Source organism: Myxine glutinosa, chromosome 7 (genome assembly GCF_964187855.1).
Source record: "Myxine glutinosa chromosome 7, kmMyxGlut1.1, whole genome shotgun sequence".
Lineage (NCBI taxonomy): Eukaryota > Metazoa > Chordata > Myxini > Myxiniformes > Myxinidae > Myxine > Myxine glutinosa.
This window is the reverse complement of record NC_136267.1, coordinates 45,776,418-45,795,528: the sequence shown is the minus strand read 5'-3', so window position 1 is coordinate 45,795,528 and position 19,111 is coordinate 45,776,418. Positions and strand designations below refer to the sequence as shown.

The following is a 19,111-nucleotide window of genomic DNA, read 5'->3' as shown; positions in this document are numbered from 1 at the left end:
CGTATAATGCTTTAAAACTGTTTTGGGGGGGGGGGGGGGTTTAATCTCAGAAGAGATATCAACATTTAGCTCAGCGAATATCATTCGCGGTGTCAGTATTTGATGAACTTATAAAGACTTAGTTCCAGATTTGTCAATGGCTGAGGTATATTAACAAACGAATAAAACAGATTTGGCAAAATTCCAACTTTTAAAAAAAAGATCGCATATTCACTCAGGGTTGAGAGGCTAAAGAAGAAGAAACCTCACATGGGCTTCCCAGACCAAATAAATAATTCTGGCTCTGCGATTTTCAGGTTTATTACTCCCGCCAGGGAGTAACGCATTCGTGTGTGTGTGTGTGTGTGTGTGTGTGTGTGTGTGTGTGTGTGTGTGTGTGTGTGTGTGTGTGTGTGTGTGTGTGTGTGTGTGTGTGTGTGTGTGTGTGAACAAGATATCTGGAAAAGTTCTGAACGGATTTGGATGAAAGTTGGTGGGATGATTGCCCTTGGGATAAGGAAGAATTGATTAGTTTTTGGTGAAGCTCAGGATATTATTCCAGATCCAGGAATTTTTTTGGGAAAGATTTTTCTGTTTTACTGCATTAAAGCTTTTATTCTTATTCTTAAATTATATTTTTCTCCTCTAATTCCGAGATATATCAAAATAAATTATCTGGCAGTTAGGGCCTACTTTCTTTTTCATTTATTGTTTTGGGGAGAGGGGATGTTAAACAAAACGTATTATTCCAACTAAACCCACGGCGGGAGTATGCGCTCTACTGAGTGGCGTTCTAGTTAGACTTGAAACGCCCGCTTACTTTGGAAGCAGCCTGGGGGGGGGGGGGGGGGGGATGGAGGGGGGGATGTAGTGGGCATTTCCACGTCAAAAAAGCGGAATATGTAACGTTTTCTGTTCCCCTATCATGCCATCACAAACTTCACAGAAACCCATCTGCAGTCACCTGTTCAGCTCACAATTTGAGAAAATAGGCGGAAATAATAGTAAACCTGCATAACCTCCACAGTAAAAGTGCTGCTTGCGAGAAAAGATAATTCCAAAGGGCGATTCCAAAGGGTTCTTAAATTGGCAGCCATCGTCTAAAATTGTGGGTGGAGTCAGGAGAACTGTCCAACCAATGGGTGGAACTCACATGCACGGTTCATTTTATAGTATAGATCTTTCAGATCCATACTAGCAAAAAGCAACTGATATTAAATTCATTTTTCAACAGCCCTTTCCCCCCACCCCTCGTGCCCAAACTGCGAGTTTGTTTTAACAAACCGTTGAAATCCACTTATGATCTCCCAGCCGAGAGAGAGTGTGCCAGCAAGGATCGTAAGGGGAACCATCACACCCAGCCAGTGAGTGAAGTCATAGTAAGTAAACACTGCAAGAAAGACATTTCATTCATTGACATCAGTCATACTGCAGTAAAAAGTACAACATAGCAACCATTTTGGTCTCGGAATTACGCAATTTGCATCACCTTTGATCAATGCAAGCCTTAGGCACAATTCGAATATTTTAATTACATTTATTAACTGCAGTCACAAGAGGACACATATGCAGAATCAATAGCTCTCAATACGAGAGTATTCTTGAAAATGTGACAATGTTTGCCACTGCAAGGGCAAACAACTTTAAAATGAGAATGGAAAAAATTTATACAGAGATCCATAAAAATTAAAATAGGTTCTTGGTGAAAAAGAAAGACGTCATGGTAGTCACTTCCAGGAAGTGGAATTTATGGCATAGCATGACTTGAACAATTACTTACTAGTCTGAGACAAGATAATGCCCTGTGACCAGTCTAGCTGCAAATTGAAGTACCAGATGGTACAGACAGCCAGGACCAGGTATACAGATAATTCCACAAGCAGGGCTATCCAGCCAACTAATCCTCCACCTGCAGGTAAAGGAAAAGGAATAGGAGATTATAACAAGTCAGAGGATGTAATGGCATAATGCCAAAAAAGAGTAGATGGGACACAAACATGTCGTTCAATAAAGAAAATAAACAAAGCAAAGTAATGATAACAGAAAATGATGATCAATCAATCCCTAAAGGAGTGCAATCCCATCTCCAAGGGAGTGCAATGAAGTTTACCCCAAGAGTGGCGTTTCTTATCCGGAGTCCCAAATTGATGGTGGGAGTCATCAGCAAGAGAAAGACAGAGTGCAATTGTGAGTAAATTGAAGAAGTTGTAGTTGCCCGTAAGAATAATCATTGCTTGCAGGAACACCTGATAGAAGAAGCCACAAATCAATCGTTAATCAACCAAACATCAGGTGAAACTCCATCATCCCGACTTACTGAACACATCAAATACAGTTTGCTCCTGTTTATTCACGTTTGTGAAACTGTATTCCTGAGGCTGTTGAAGCCCCACATGCACGCACACACAATGTTTGCTATTGCCATTAACACCGCCTCTTAGCCCAGTGGTTCCCAAACCCATGGGCACGACCCCAATGAGGGTCGTGAGGGTGTTCCTGAGGGTCGCGGGACGGTCTCCAAAAAAAGAAATACTACAGTGTTATAAGGAGATTACTTCACTGGCACAATATGAAGGATTATTGAAATAGTAATTAAAGTAGAATAGTTGCGGATAATATAGCATCTGTTGTGTTTGGAATTCAAGTGTTATAATTCACATGTAATTTATGTTTGGAATTCACATGTTATAGTTCATATGTATGGGAACGGAAGTGACGGTTGGTTTTGGAGAGTAGGAGGAGCTAAGGAAAGTGTTTTTGGAGGCATAATAGGCATGCTTGTACTGTGTTGAGGTTTCGGATTAAACCGTTGATGTTACCATCAAGTACATTTTGGGTAATTGCTGGATACAACAGCATCCATATACGTGCAATATAATAATGTTCGAGTCCGTTCACGTCCAATACTCGTGCGTCAAGCAGACTAGCGAGGAGCCTGTTGTTAAGTAACACTCTTATCTGAATGCGTTATTATAGTTGGCGCTGTAAGTTTAGCGTTTTGAGCTTAATTATCGAATGCACCATTTTTATTTGTTAAACGTTTTTATTTAAATTAAAAATGTTTGATTTTTATATATACATAACTGTTCCAGATGCGTTTTATCATTGGAGTTTATTTTATTATATTCGGTTGCCAAAATTTATTTTTATTCTGAATCATTCAAGAATGTACTAGAAAACCAATTTTTCGCATGCAAGAAATTTGATTTTCGCATGTGTTGACAGTTCACAATCTGACAGTCGTGCTTTCACTTGTTTACTTGAGGCTGAGATCTAGTTACTACAAAGTAGGTATTGCCTGCATCATACTTGTCTTTATTTATGTGTGGTTTTTGATGAATGTTACTGTGTGGAGTGGAATAATATAATAATTAACTTTACAATTGGTTATTTTTAACTTTTTTAACAATTTCCAATGTTTCCTAACTCTTTTCATTCCATGTCTGGTATTTAACTGGAAAAATGGCCCAACGCAAAACACAACTGCTGTATAATCTCGTGAAGCCTTTTTTCAAAAACTCAGGCCGAGAGAAAAATCTGGGAATGTCTGACCTCAGTGTGTCAGTGCCTGCAAGTCCTCGCCAATTAATCTATGAAGGAAAACAAATTGAAGCGTCATTTGCATTCAGTTCATCCAAACTTTGTCGAAAAGCCACCGCGTCACTGGGAGGACAAAAGAACAGGTAAAACAAAGTCAGATTGATGTTCCCTCGAGTTCAGCCTTTTCTCTGGAGAAAGCTTCCCTGGCGTCCTTTGAAGTGGTGTGGTATATTGCAAGATGCAAAAAGCCCAATAACATTGGACAGGAGCTGGTGAAGCCTGCAGGAGTGGCAATGGTGAAAACTGTTTGCGGAGCAGATGTTGCCAAGACGATTGAATCGGTACCACTTTCTGACAATAGCATCAAACGTCGAATTGATCTCATTTCAGATGATATTTTGGCTCAACTGATTGTGGCACTGAAAAAAAAGCAGGAAAATTTTCGTTGCAAACGGATGAATCATGAGACATTGCAGGTGACGCTGAACTTATGGTTTTTGTAAGGTACAGATAAGACGACATTCTGGAAGAAGATATTTTCTGTAATGCCCTCTCAAATACCACCACTGGAGAAGACATCTTTAATATGATGAACAATTTTTTTAAGAAACATGATCTAGAGTGGTTGAATTGTTTGGCTGTGTGCACTGACGGAGCTCCATCTATGATGGGAAGTCGTTTGGGTTTTGTTCCTCGTGTTAAAGCAGAAAACCCTGATATCATAATAATTCACTGTTTCTTACATCGGGAAAACCTTGCCACTCAATGTTTGCAAATAGACCTCCATGTAGTTCTCAATAATGCTATCCAAATTGTGAATTTTGTCAAGGCCAGGGCTTTAAACTCATGCATTTTCCATAAAATGTGTGAAGAGATGGGATCACATCACCAGGTCTTGCTGTTCCACTCTGATGTTCGTTGGCTCTCTCGAGGGAAGATTATTGGAAGGGTTATTGAACTAAAAACGGAAATTGACATTTTTTTTTACGTGAGAGGAGACATGCACTGGCAGACTTCTTTAAAGACGCTGCTGGGCTGGCAAAGCTTGCCTATTTGGGTGACATCTTCATGCACCTGAATGAACCGAATTCAGCCATGCAGGGCCGGAATCATACCATGGTGGACATAAAAATTGCCTCATTCAGGAAAAAGCTTACTCTATGGAGAGAAAAACTGGCTAAAGGAAAAAACGGCTGCCTTTCCAGAACTGAGTGCTGTGATGGAAGATGCGTCGGAAATATCCCTTGTTGACGGCAAAAGTATTTTCGAAGATCATCTGAAGAACCTTCAGGAAGAAATGGACAGGTATTTTCCAGAAAACATCAACCTCAATAAGCATAGTTGGATCAGAAATGTGTTCAATGTGGACGTTAGTGAAGTCGGAGAAGATATTCCGGGATTTCAAGAATAACTTGTAGAACTCTAGGAAAATCAAGTGCAGAAGCAACGCGTTGAAAAGCTCCCGTATTCGAGGTTTTGGACCAAACTTGAGGATAAGCCCATTCTGACGCAGGAGGCTGGAAAAGCTCTTCTCCCTTTTCCAACAACATACCTCTGTGAACAAGGATGTTCAGATCTTATTGCAAAAAAGACTAAAGCAAGGAACCATGTCGATCCTCAGCATGATTTGCGTTTTGCTTTGTCCATCAACATGAAACCAAACTTAGAGGAGCTTACCCACAAAATGAAGCCCCATCACGGTAGCCACTGAGAAAAAATTTGTGTAATAAAGTCGCATTTTCATGTAAATTTGTTTTTCATTTTGTCCAAAAAATTGAAAATCATTATGTGTTGGTAATTAATTCCTATATGAATAAACACAATGCATCAAAATGATAGGTCATTAACACTGCATGTACAGCATTTAGGATCGCCAGACCACAATAAGATTGTATTCAGGGTCACCACCAAAAAAGTTTGGGAACCACTGTACTTAGGCAAACCTCTCCCATTTGAAAGTTACTACATTCCCTCCAATCTCCTCCTCTGATCACATATCCTCTCCTCTCTGCGTCTCTCCCTCCCTCCCTCCCTGCATCTCTCCCTCCCTCCCTCCCTCCCTGCGTCTCTCCCTCCCTCCCTCCCTCCCCGCGTCTCTCCCTCCCTCCCTCCCCGCGTCTCTCCCTCCCTCCCTCCCTCCCTGCGTCTCTCCCTCCCTCCCTCCCTCCCTGCGTCCCTCCCTCCCTCCCTGCGTCTCTCTCTCCCTCCCTGCGTCTCTCTCTCCCTCCCTGCGTCTCTCTCTCCCTCCCTGCGTCTCTCTCTCCCTCCCTGCGTCTCTCTCTCCCTCCCTGCGTCTCTCTCTCCCTCCCTGCGTCTCTCTCTCCCTCCCTGCGTCTCTCTCTCCCTCCCTGCGTCTCTCTCTCCCTCCCTGCGTCTCTCTCTCCCTCCCTGCGTCTCTCTCTCCCTCCCTGCGTCTCTCTCTCCCTCCCTGCGTCTCTCTCTCCCTCCCTGCGTCTCTCTCTCCCTCCCTGCGTCTCTCTCTCTCCCTCCCTGCGTCTCTCTCTCCCTCCCTGCGTCTCTCTCTCTCCCTCCCTGCGTCTCTCTCTCCCTCCCTGCGTCTCTCTCTCCCTCCCTGCGTCTCTCCCTCCCTGCTTGTCGAGTCAAAAATGTTTCCCGAATACTTCACTGTCAGTTCATTGTCTTTTTATGCTCAATCACCTCACACTTCCATGAGCCTTGATCTTACAGAGGAAAAAAATTTTTTGCAGCAGATTAAATTTTAACAAAATTCCAAGTATGCTAATCACAGAGGTTCCAACAAACGAATGTTTTATGAGCCACTAGTAACTAATGTACACACACCTGACTATATGCAGCAAACAGTCTATGGCGACGGAATGGGCTGAAGAAGAGAAGCGGGAGTGCAATCTCAATGACGTAAGTCCCAACCACACACAGCTGCTGGAACCAAGCAGGGAACTGATGAGCAAACCAGGCCAGAGGTGTAGGAATGCATTGGGACTCATAATGGTAATGTAGAGCTAGGGTGGCCAGAAAGGTGGGGTTAAAGACATGGACACACTGAAGTAAGCGGCTTTAAACCTTCACATTCTCAATATAAACCCCTGAAAATTATGGACTACAGTCCATAGTTACTGCAATAACATTGTACAAGCTCGAGCACAGAGTTTTAGATGTTCCCATTATTTAAAGAATCCCTCATATATTATTGTAAATCGTTACATCAAATATTTATTTTACGAGGAACTAGAACGGCACTCTTCGATGTCGCAACGTCGACCGATATGCCTCCACCCACATTATTATATATACTTGTACCAAGTTTGACTTAAATCCCTGCAGCTGTTCTCCTCATGTATCACAGTTTTACCTGAAACGACCTCTGACCTTTGATGCTGAAATCTAATCAGTTCATCTTTGCATAATAATATATACTGTTACGTTTATGGGGGGTAAGGATACCTTAGTCCAGGTATATTGTATAGATTAGTATGCTCCAACTGTCGTGAAGACGAAGAAACCTCGATGTATCATAAGTAGGGAATCTGTGTAGACCGGATGTCGGGTAAGCTTGTATCTTCGTCCCCAATTGTTAATTAGCGAGGGATTATGGGTAATTAATTCCCTGTTTGTAATTGCCTCAGTAATCTTTTCCTGTGTTCCTTATGACACCACACTACAGACACCTAGTAAGAAATTGGCCATTAATCACACCAATTAAAAACCAACATGAAACCAGGCATCGAACACTATCGCTGATAACACCGACTTGGTGAGCGCAGAGGCACAGGCAGGGTCATGAGCCACGCCCCGAAGAGCAGTGATTGGACCGGGATTTGATTTGCACAAAAACTGGTAAGATGGGACTATGGGATTGGTGAAGCAGGCACGGATGACGCCAGAGCCGCAGGTACAAAATAGTTGAAGCAGCGGACATCTTCCCTTCTCATTCTGGACTTTGTTAGCGAACGGTCGCATTTTGGCTCTCTCAGCATCGACGTCGTCTCGACCTTCTCGGTTTGGAACTGGTGGTGAACAGTCGTGTGCCGACGTTCTCGTATCTCTTGGGTCCGGACTTTGATGGTGAACGGTCGCCATTGCTCTTGCGCAAGGAAGCTTCATCGTGAACGGTCGTGTTCCGACATCTTTAGTGGTCGTGAGGGGAACTGCGGAAGGAGACCGGCGGTTTCCGTGCAGAGATCGTGTGGACAATCACGGCTGGAAGAGCGAGCTGCAAACCTGCTCGTTCGCTTCGCACAGGAGGCCTACTTCGCGCCTAGAAGCGCGTTTCGCGCGCAAAAAACGCCAAGGCCTCAGATGATCTTGAAGATTCCTGACGAGACACCCCAGCCGATTGGAGACAAGTGCCACACAAATAACACATTTATTTTCAGTTATTTTATCCTTTGTCTGTATTCGGGTTGGTGCAGGAGCGCTCCATTTAGGAATGATAGTTTTATTTAATCGTGCTTTCCTTGTTACCGGCATTTCTTTCATTAAACCTGTTTATTTTTGTACATTTTACTGTCGTGTTGTTCGAGTTAATTTATCCAGGTGTGAAGACTGCTGGTGGGATCCGTGAAGGTAAGCACTTACGGCTTCTCCCCCACTTCCTCTCCGTGCGTATAACTAATACCGTCATATTGAATTGAACGCCTCGGAGTGTTAAGTTCATTCAGCAATCCGTTTCCTTGGAGGATTTTAATCACCAGGAACACAACAATACTTATACCAGGTTTGGTCCAAATCCCATCATTGGTTCACAAGTTATCGCACTAACAGTATTTCTTTAACCGAAAGGGACCTCTGACCTTTGAATCAATGACTCCAAAATCGAATCAGTTCATCTTTACATCATTATACATACCTATACAAAGTTTGACTTGGATCCCTTCAGTCATTCTTAAGTTATCGTGGTAACAAAAACCTATCACGAATGCACGGACGGATGGAAAGCCGGACGGACAACCAAAAAACAATGCCTCCGGGAAATTTGTCTGAAAAAGAAATTAAAAAGGTCCCCTTATCCAACAAACTTTTAAAACATGATCAGAACGATTGCAAACAAATGTCATAATTCAATCAGGTCGAGCAATTTGACATACGAATGAACACCAGTAAGTGATCTTTGAATTCTCTCTTTTGACCATGACAGGAAGGACAGGAAAGATCCATCGATTTATATTGATCGGAAATGCAGTTTGGATTTATGCCAGGAAGAGGAATGACAGACACGCTCTTTATTGTGAGGCAGTTGCAGGAGAAGTACATGGAAAAGAGGAAGAAGTTGTTTCTTGGGTTTGTTGATCTGGAGAAAGCATTCGATGGGGTTCCACGCGAAGTATTGACGTGGGCATTGGGGAAGTTAGAAGTGGAGGAATGGTTGATCAGAGTTGTGATGGCAATGTACAAAAGAGTGCGCACAGCTGTAAGGACGAAGGACGGGAACAGTGGTGAGTTTGAGGTGTAGGTGGGAGTGCATCAGGGGTCGGTACTAAGTCCACTACTATTTGTAGCTGTGATGGAGGTGCTGGCTCAGACCGTAAAGGAGGGTTTACAAAAGGAGTTGTTGTATGCAGATGATCTGGTGTTGATTGCAGAAAGTATGGATGGACTGAAGGTAAAGATGAACAAGTGGAAGGAATGTCTGGAGACAAAATGTCTGAGGGTGAATAGAGGAAAGACGAAGGTGATGGCAAGTGGTAAAGCATGTGGTGAGGTGGAAAGAACTGGGAAATGGCCATGTGCTGTGTGCAGGAAGAGTGTCGGAGTGAACTCCATTCAATGTACAATGTGCGCTGAGTGGGTTCATCAAAAATGTAGTGGTCTGAGAGGGTCATTAACCAGTGTGGCAGCTACATTCAAATGTGAGGTGTGCACAAAGGGAGCTGCAGATGGAGGAAATGTTGAGTTGGATCTTGGAGACGGCATGAAGCTGGAAGGTGTGGAAACATTTTGCTACCTCGGAGACATGCTGAATGGAGAAGGTGGATCAGACTCGGCAACGGTTGCTAGAGTGAGATGTGCTTGGAAGAAGTTTCGGGAACCGAGTGGTGTGCTGATGAGGAGGGGAGTGTCGTTAAAGCTGAAGGGAAAGGTGTATGCTGCATGTGTGAGAAGTGTTGTGATTTATGTGAGTGAGACATGGGTCATGCATGTAGAGCAGCAACGAAGGCTGGAAAGGGTGGAAATGCGAATGGTTTGGTGGATGTGCGGAGTGTCGTTGAGAGAGAGGAAGACAAATGATGAATTGCGAAAGATGATGGGAATAGAGCCTGCGATTGATGCTGTGAAGAGGAACAGGTTGAGATGGTTTGGTCATGTGTTGAGGAAGGATTAAAGTGACTGGTTGAGAAGAGTGATGGAAATGAATGTAGAAGGAAGTAGGGGACGGGGAAGACCGAGAAAGACTTGGCTAAAGATGGTGGAAGAAGAAATGCGGGCAAGGGGGTTAACAAGGAGAGATGCAGAAAATAGGGCAAAATGGAGAAGATTGTCATGGCGACCGCAAGGCTAACCCCTGCTCTAGCAGGGAAAATGGCCTTAAAATGCATGTTGTTGTTGTTGTTGTTGTTGTACAGCATCTTCATATCAGAGCTTAGGCAAATGTACTTTGTTATTAAATCACTAATATTTTATACAGTATTACCATTTCATCAAAGCATCACAATGCAATATCCAAAAAAATCAGTCCTAATATAATTCAGCTATCGTGTATGCATGTACTGTTTGTATCGATGCATGTACGTATGTATGTACTGTAGGTATGTGCACATGTATGTATACAAATCAAACTCTAACTTGACAAGGTAGCAAGTCACAGATCGAGTCCCATCACAGCACTTGCTGCACGACCTGTTAGCAACAAGTGTTGTCTGCCACACAAACACATCGTCTCTGCTCTGCTGATCATCAGTTAGGAGGTTTGCAATCAGGAATGATAAATTAAAAGGAGCACACTGACCCTAGGTATGACATGACACAGACATCATGCACATAAATTATGTATGTACACTGTACAGTGCCTATAGAAAGTCCCCACCCCACATCAAAATTTTCGCCTTTTGTTGCCTTGGAGCCTGGAATTAAATCGCATTAAATCAGGCTTTTTCCACCTTTATTTACACATCATAACCCACAACTTCCAAGTGAAAAATAAATTCTACAAATTTCAGAAAATTGATTAAAAATACAAAACTAGATTATCTTGGTTGTATAAGTGTCCACTTATACCCTTATAATAGCAATTCTAAATTAGCTCAAGTATAACCAGTCACCTTCAAAATCACACACCAAGTTAACTGGCCTCCACCGGTGTTAAATTGTAGTGATTCTGATATTATTTATTTTTTTTGTATACAAGATCGAGGCTCGTGAAAGAGCTAACATTAATCACACAAAAAGTCAAACCGACACATAAAACACAAAATAAGGGGAGCGGTTGACAAGATGGGGAGAGATGGGGAAGGACACAAACACAACATTTGAGAGCAGGAACATCGAGAGAACTGTGGGAGGGAGAGGGCTTGGGGGGAGGTGGGAGAGGTATAAAACATATGGACACTGCAAGGACTTCCAGGAAAGAAGTTGGAATTTCGAAAAAGGGGTATCTGGGGTGAATTAGCGGGGGTAGAAAAGATCAAGGTTTTGGATGGGGTAAGATAAGAGATGGTGGTGAAGAGCTGTTTTAAAGATCTGGAGGGAGGAGTGGGATTGAAGGGAGTGGGGGAGTTTGTTCCAGAGGCGGGAGAAAAGGGGAATGAAAGAGTGAAGGTGAGCAGAGAGCCTAGATTTTGGCAGTTTAACCATAAGAGGGTTGCTGGCAGATCTTGTGCGACCTGTAGGAATATTTGGGGGACAGAGCACAGAGAGAGCTGGGGGAGCAAGGCCGGAGAGGAGTCGGTAGAAGACAGAAAGACCACCAACCTGCCTGCGGTGAGTGAGTGAAAGGCGCTCGGAGTTAGCTTCATCGCAGGAGATTCCAATGATTCTGAAAGCTTTAGTTTCAACAGCGTGAAGCCGAGCTAGGTGTGAGGCAGGAGCACCGGCCCAGAGGGGGGAACAGTATTCCATTGAGCTGCGGATGAAAGCCTTGTATGTGGTGAGGAGCTCAGGTGAGCCAAGGAAGGACTTCGCACGATGGAGGATGCCCAGTTGGCGACTGGCTTTGGAGGCCAGCTTGGAAATGTGGTTTTCCCAAGAAAGATCATGGCATATAGTGAGACCCAAAAGCTTGAGCGACAGAACTTCTTGGAGAGGATTGTTGAGAAAGTAGATGGGAGGGTTTTCCAGTCGGTCTTTTTGGAGAGACATAGTAAGAGTGTGAGATTTGTCAGGATTGAAAGACATTCAGAATAAAATCAGCTGTTCTTGTAGGTTTCCTCTGCTGAGTCGTACATTTCACAGCAAAGACTCAACCATGAAGACCAAGGAGCTTTCAAAAGACCTCCGGGATAAAGTTGGGGAAAGACATAGAATTGGGGATGAGTATAAAAATATTTTCAAAGGCCTTCAATAACCCTTGGAGCACAGTCAAGCCAATTATCAAGAAGTGGAAGGCATATGATACCACCAAGACCCTGCCTAGATCAGGCTGTCCCTCCAAACTGTATTACCAAGCAAGGAGGAGACTGCCAATGGCAACTCAGAAAGTGTTACAGGGCATTATGGTAAAGACTGGTCACTGTGTGCATGTGAAAACAATATCCCAAGCACTCCACAAGTCTGGCCTGCATGGTAGGGTGGCAAGAAGGAAGCAATTACTAAAAAAAAAAAAAAAAGTACACCTTGAGTCCCGTTTGAGGTATGCAAAAAACACTCCAGGGATTCTGAAGCTATGTGGCAAAATGTTTTGTGGTCTGATGAAACCAAAATGGAACTTTTTGGCTTAAATGCAAAACATTATGTTTGGCACAAACCCAACACAGCATTTCACCCAAAGAACATCCCTACTGTGAAGCACGGTGATGGCAGCATCATGTTATGGGGAAGTTTCTCATTAGCAGGGACTGGGGCACTTGTCAGGATAGAAGGGAAGATGGATGGAGCAAAACACAGAAAAATCTGAGCAGGAAAAACCTGCTGCCCTCTGCAAGAAAGCTGACCTTGGGGTGGAAGTTCACCTTTCAGCATGACAACGACCTGTAACACACAGCCGAAGCTACACGAGTGGCAAAGGAACAAAAATATAAATGTCCTTGAGTGGTCCAGTCAGATTCCTGACGTAAATCCAATCGAAAATCTGTAGCACGACTTGAAGATTGCTGTCCATCAACGCTCCCCATGCAATTTGACTGAGCTTGAACAGTTCTGTAAAGAACAATGGGCAAATATTGCCCAATCAAGGTGTGCAAAGTTGGTAGAGACCTATCCCAACAGACCCACAGCTGTAAATGCTGTATAAGGTGCTTCGACCAAGTATTAACTCAGGGGGGTGGACACTTATCCAACTAAGATATTCACGTTTTGTATTTTAAATAAATTTTCTGAAATGTGTAAAATTTGTTTTTCACTTGGAAGTTGTGGGTTACAATGTGTAAATAAAGGTGGAAAAAGTCTGCTTTAATGCAATTTAATTCCAGGCTGAGGCCACAAAAGGTGAACATTTTGAAAGGGGTGCAGGCTTTCTGTAGGCACTGTATGTATGTATGTATGTATGTATGTATGTATGTATGTATGTATGTATGTATGTATGTATGTATTGTTACGTGGTCCTCCCGGTAACTACCTGGTCTTGGTGACCCCCGGACCGTGGGAGGACCCCGCCAGAAAGATATATGATCTATACGCTTTCGTAATGCAATCAATATGAAAGACACAAACAATTCAGGTCAATAAGCAACCCCACACCAAGGATCCGGATTAATTAATAATATATTCTCAATCCATCAACAACAATCAACAATCAATCACAATATTACTAAGATGGCCATCTCATATATTTCCCCCCTTTCCCCACTCACGACCCCTCAATAGTCACTGTCCCTCACAATGTCTCTGGGCCCCTCCCGACCAAGGTGAAGGTCGACTTCTCCGCACACGGGCGGTTGAACGGACCCCTGGCTGACGTGCTCCAAACGTGCACGTCGCGTACCGGGAACAGCTGCAGCAGCGCACCCCTCCTTGCAAAGCAAAGCGGGCAAAGCAAAGCGCGGCTCGCAAAGCGCGCGAGGCCCAAGGTGCGACCCGTACACGCCCTCGGAGGCGTCGAGGCGAACAGTGCCGGACGCTTGGTTCCTTCCAGGAAGCCACGGCAACCTGACACGTAACGGGCAATCACCCCGCGCAGGTAACTCCTCTCGCCAGACGGGCTTTTCAAACTCAGCGTTCCCAACGCTAATCAATATTGACCCCGCTCGCGTCGGAGCTGGGCGAGGAGCAGAAGATGGCCGCTTTCTCTCGGACCTCGTGTCTTTTTCTTCTCCTTCCGGTTCACTATCCCGTTTCCGGTCTCCTGTTATCCGGAGCCTCTCTAACCATTTAACCACAACAACCTTTAATAGAATAAACATTAATAAGCAATGACATGAATAGTAATTCACCTAAATCCGGGATCCGTAACACTCCCCCCCTTCAAGAAAGAAAGTTTGAACCCCGCGAAAACTTTCTGGGCCGGCCAACTTTGATAAACAAACACGATACCCCAAATCATCTGTTCCCCCCCAGGCACAATTATCGCATCTCAAAAATAAAGCAACAAACTTTCACCAAAACCCCCTAGAGATTCCAAGGTAATTCCCTCTAGACCAAGCGTCAACAACTTCTAGTTGCTCTTGGATGGAGGCCCAGCTGAGTACTCACTACATGGACGCCTTAAGGAATGTGGGGTTCACGGTTAGTCCGGGGAGGAAAGTTCATTACATGGACGCCTTTAAGAACGTGGAGTTCACGGTTAGTCCGTGCAGGAACGTTCCCTACCGGGACGCCTTTTAAGAACGTGGCGTTCACGGTTAGCCCGTGTAGGAGCCCAGGCTCGGCGGCTCCGCCGTATATAGAGTGCTTCAACTTCTCCGGACTCCTAACAGTTACGGTGGGACCCCTTGTCCCAGCAGTCACCTGACTGGCGGTCTCCTTCTCGGCCAGTCCTCTGCCAATCATTCTTTCGGGAGATGCCGTAACTCAGGGAGCCTCAATAGTAATATCGGCTGCTGCCAACACCAAAACTACCGCCAGGTGGTCCTCTTCTGTAGACCTCTCGACGCCTACGAAATGCCTTCCCTACTGTTATGGTCCGACCCTCCAAATCCTTACCATTCCAATTCTTCTCTGCCTCCCTGGCGTCTTTTGTGCTTGCAAACGTGACAAAGCCGAACCCTCTTGACCGTTGCGTTTCCCTGTCTTTTACCACCCGCACTTCCACCAGCGGCCCATATCTGTTGAAGACAGAGGTCAGAACTTCTTCCTCTGTGTTGAAGTTCAGTCCCCCTACAAATAACTTGGCACTTTTGTCGCCATCCCGAGCTGGGGTGGTGTTATTTCCCCTGCGGTGCTCTTTACCCACCCTCGGGTTACCATAAATTTGCCCCCCCCCCCCGGCCAAATCATTCCCGATAATCACAGATACTCCCTCTACAGGAAGCGTGGCTTGTAAACCGACGGTGACCGGTCCTGACACCAAATCGGATTCCAAATGGATAACATGAAGTGGGGCACTAACACAGCCACCGATCCCTTGTAACCGAACACTATCACCAGTTGCGGTACTCTTTGACAATGGCAAAATGCCTTCAAGCATTAAGGATTGATGGGCTCCTGTGTCCCTCAATACCCTAACAGGTCTTGGGTTAGTCAAGTCTCCCTCGAGTGAGACCAACCCCTCATAAATAAATGGTTGGTAACTCTTCTGTGGGCGATTTCTTGCGCTTGCCATCGCATTCGGAGTTGTAATAGTCTGACTCCGCTCTGGGTTTTCCCTTTTCATGAGGTAACAACTGGACATCAAGTGTCCAGGTTTCTTGCAAAAAGCGCAAGTAGGCCTGGAGGAAAAACTCGTGGTCTGCCTCGGGCCCCCCGGAAAATAAGTTTGTCTTCGGCCCGTCGCCCTCTGATTTCGAACAGTTCGGGTATCAGCGTGGTCCCCATAATCATCTCAAGGCCGCCGCCATGTATTGTCGTTCTCCGCACCTGCTGTTCCACAACTCCCCCGCGGAAATCTAGGCGAGGAGTTAGGTTCGTGGACCCCTATCCGGTGTGTTAAGGCATAATCATCTGCCATGGTGGCTGCGTCCCACAACTTCGGTACTTTCTTTTCCTGCAGGTACACTTTGATGTCCTCGTGGACACACTGTTGAAATTCCTCCACCAGGATCAAGTCACGCAATGCTTCGAAGTCATTCCTGACTCCTTTTGACTCACACCACCGATCAAACATGTGTTCTTTCACTCTGGCAAACTCCACATGGGTCTCACTCTCCCTCTTCCTGGCATTCCTGAATTTTTGCCGGTAAGCTTCAGGAACCAACTCATACGCTTTGAGAATGTGCTTCTTCAATACCTCATAATCTGCACATTGGTCCATTGGTAGCGCCGAATAAATCTCTTGAGCTTTACCCACCAGCACACTTTGCACTAGTATGGTCCAGGCCTCCTCCGGCCAGTTTAACTGTCGAGCCACTTTCTCAAAGTGTGGAAAAAATTTAGCGACTTCCCTTTCACTGAAGGGTGGAACCAGCCTCACATGTCTGCCCACATCCCAGGTTTTCTGGCTAGGTGTCGGCCCAGTCAGCAAGGGTGGTACCACCTCTCCCCGTTCTCTCAACTCCAGCTCCTTGAATTTAATTTCTTGCTGAAGCGCCATGTCACGTTCCTTTAATTCCCTTTCGGCTTTTCTCTCCTCTGCTTCGAGTTCCCTTGCAGCTCTCCTCTCCTCTGCTTTTCTCCCTTCTAACCTTTCCTGGAGTTCTCGTTCCACTCTCCTTTCCTCTGCTTGTTTCTCTTCTCTTCTCTTCTGCTTTCCTTTCCTCTGTTTTCATCCTTTCTAACCTTTCCTGGAGTTCTTGTTCCCCTCTCCTTTCCTCTCCTGATCCTTCCTTTTCTGCTTTCCTTTCTTCTTCTTTGATCCGTTCCTGGCTCCGTAATTGCAACTCCAGTTTCCGGAGCTCCACGTCTTCTGGTTCTTCGGGTAGCCACTCCCAGGCTAACTCGTCCCATGTTCCTAATCCCACCATAGATTGTATCACCGCGGTCTGCAACTCTGCCTTCCTCAAATTAGTTCGGACCTCCAAGTTAAAATGTTTGGCCAATTTCAAGAGGTCCGACTTTAGTAACGCTCGGAACTGTGCCTCACTCGGGGTTACCGCAAAGTTCTGTGCCACAAACGCCATGGTGCCTATCGTTAACACCTGTTAACCTTCACCCAAGACTTTACCACAATTTCCCAAAAATTTACCAATTAATACTTAATTAATAAATTTTAATTAATAAAAATATTATTTTATTATTTTATACAATTTTAGATCCCGGAATTCAATTGGACGAGCCCCCAATTCTGTTACGTGGTCCTCCCGGTAACTACCTGGTCTTGGTGACCCCCGGACCGTGGGAGGACCCCGCCAGAAAGATATATGATCTATACGCTTTCGTAATGCAATCAATATGAAAGACACAAACAATTCAGGTCAATAAGCAACCCCACACCAAGGATCCGGATTAATTAATAATATATTCTCAATCCATCAACAACAATCAACAATCAATCACAATATTACTAAGATGGCCATCTCATATATTTCCCCCCTTTCCCCACTCACGACCCCTCAATAGTCACTGTCCCTCACAATGTCTCTGGGCCCCTCCCGACAAAGGTGAAGGTCGACTTCTCCGCACACGGGCGGTTGAACGGACCCCTGGCTGACGTGCTCCAAACATGCACCTCGCGTACCGGGAACAGCTGCTGCAGCGCACCCCTCCTTGCAAAGCAAAGCGGGCAAAGCAAAGCGTGGCTCGCAAAGCGCGCGAGGCCCAAGGTGCGACCCGTACACGCCCTCGGAGGCGTCGAGGCGAACAGTGCCGGACGCTTGGTTCCTTCCAGGAAGCCACGGCAACCTGACACGTAACAGGCAATCACCCCGCGCAGGTAACTCCTCTCGCCAGACGGGCTTTTCAAACTCAGCGTTCCCAACGCTAATCAAAATCGACCCCGCTCGCGTCGGAGCTGGGCGAGGAGCAGAAGATGGCCGCTTTCTCTCGGACCTCGTGTCTTTTTCTTCTCCTTCCGGTTCACTATCCCGTTTCCGGTCTCCTGTTATCCGGAGCCTCTCTAACCATTTAACCACAACAACCTTTAATAGAATAAACATTAATAAGCAATGACATGAATAGTAATTCACCTAAATCCGGGATCCGTAACAGTATGTATGTATGTATGTATGTATGTATGTATGTATGTATGTATGTATGTATGTATATGTATGCAAAAATCCAAGTCTATTCATTATGTACAATTGGAATGTACCTTCTAAACCTTTAGACCCTTTAAACTGCTGAGACCCTTTGATCCTTGACATTTAGACCCCCTTAGACCTTTTAGATAGTTTAGACCCTCACTGCTATTGGAACGTATCCTTTAGATATTTTATACCCTTTAGACCACTTAAGACCCCGTACACCCTTTCAAACCTTTAAACACCTTCGACCACATCGACCTATACACCCCATTAGACCCTTTATATAATACAGCTGTCGCATATAAATATATATATTGTTACGGATCGCGGTTAGATGTTATTTCGACCGAGCGGTGGTGTATTACCGCGACCTAACAGTTATTCCCCGACTCTTCCCCAACTCACCCGATTCCACCCGAACGTTGGCCAAATCGCGCTACGCTAAATCAATGATTGGAAAGGACACAACGACTGGGATAAATGAAACGACGCAAGGGGTACAGTTCTCAAGACCTCCGGAGGAGGGTATAATTAGTGGTGGAGAAAAGGGGTAGATTACAAGGTAGAGTGAGGTAAAAGACACAGAAGAGATGGGCACTTAAATACAATCTTATCTTATCCCAGACAGACCACAGACAAACGGAACAAGGCCGACTTACACAGGGATTGATGGCAGGAAGGGACAGGCAGTCGATAGCACAAGGTGCACCTTGGCTCGGGGACAGGATCAAGCACGGTCCAAGAGATGCAGGGAGGCCTCACAGCGCTCGGAGGTGGCGTCTTTCTTTCTCCAAGCTCAGCGCGCATCTGACGTCACCTCCCTCTTCCTGCGCATGCTCCGCGGGGAGTGACACGCCCTCGGCTGGTTGGCTCCGCCCCAGATGGGACCGGTCCGCCGCTTCCATTGGGTGCGGGGGTTACCGGGCTCCGCCCTTGACGAGGAGCTGACAGGGAGCCCCTATTTGGTAACCCCGTCGAGCACATGTTTGATGGCGGCTCGTGGGGAAGGCCTCGTGCCCTCCCAACACCCCCTACCAACCAAGCCGGAGTGAGGATGCGCACTCCCTGTGCACGCCGCTGCCGCCGTTGTTGTTGTTGTTGTTGTTGTTTCTGAACCGTGAGGAAGAGCTGCGGGGAGGTATTGGGAGGTCCTAAACTTCCTAACGGTGCCATACAATCACATTCTGGTGCAACGAAGGGTCAGAATTAATGGAAACGAATCCTTAACTGACATAGACTAAGAATAA

At 45.4% G+C, this 19,111-nt stretch overlaps 1 protein-coding gene across 1 annotated transcript in view; it reads right to left on the bottom strand.

Annotated features, from left to right (window-relative positions):
- LMF2 (lipase maturation factor 2) overlaps positions 1-19,111 on the bottom strand; it is a 65,630-nt gene that overhangs the window by 32,180 nt on the left and 14,339 nt on the right. The window contains exons 5-8 of the mRNA XM_068122189.2: positions 6,322-6,500; positions 2,090-2,225; positions 1,760-1,888; positions 1,264-1,369 (exon numbers count right to left, since the gene is read on the bottom strand). Of these exons, the coding sequence (XP_067978290.2) occupies positions 1,264-1,369; positions 1,760-1,888; positions 2,090-2,225; positions 6,322-6,500 (550 nt within the window). The remainder of the gene's footprint in view (positions 1-1,263; positions 1,370-1,759; positions 1,889-2,089; positions 2,226-6,321; positions 6,501-19,111) is intronic.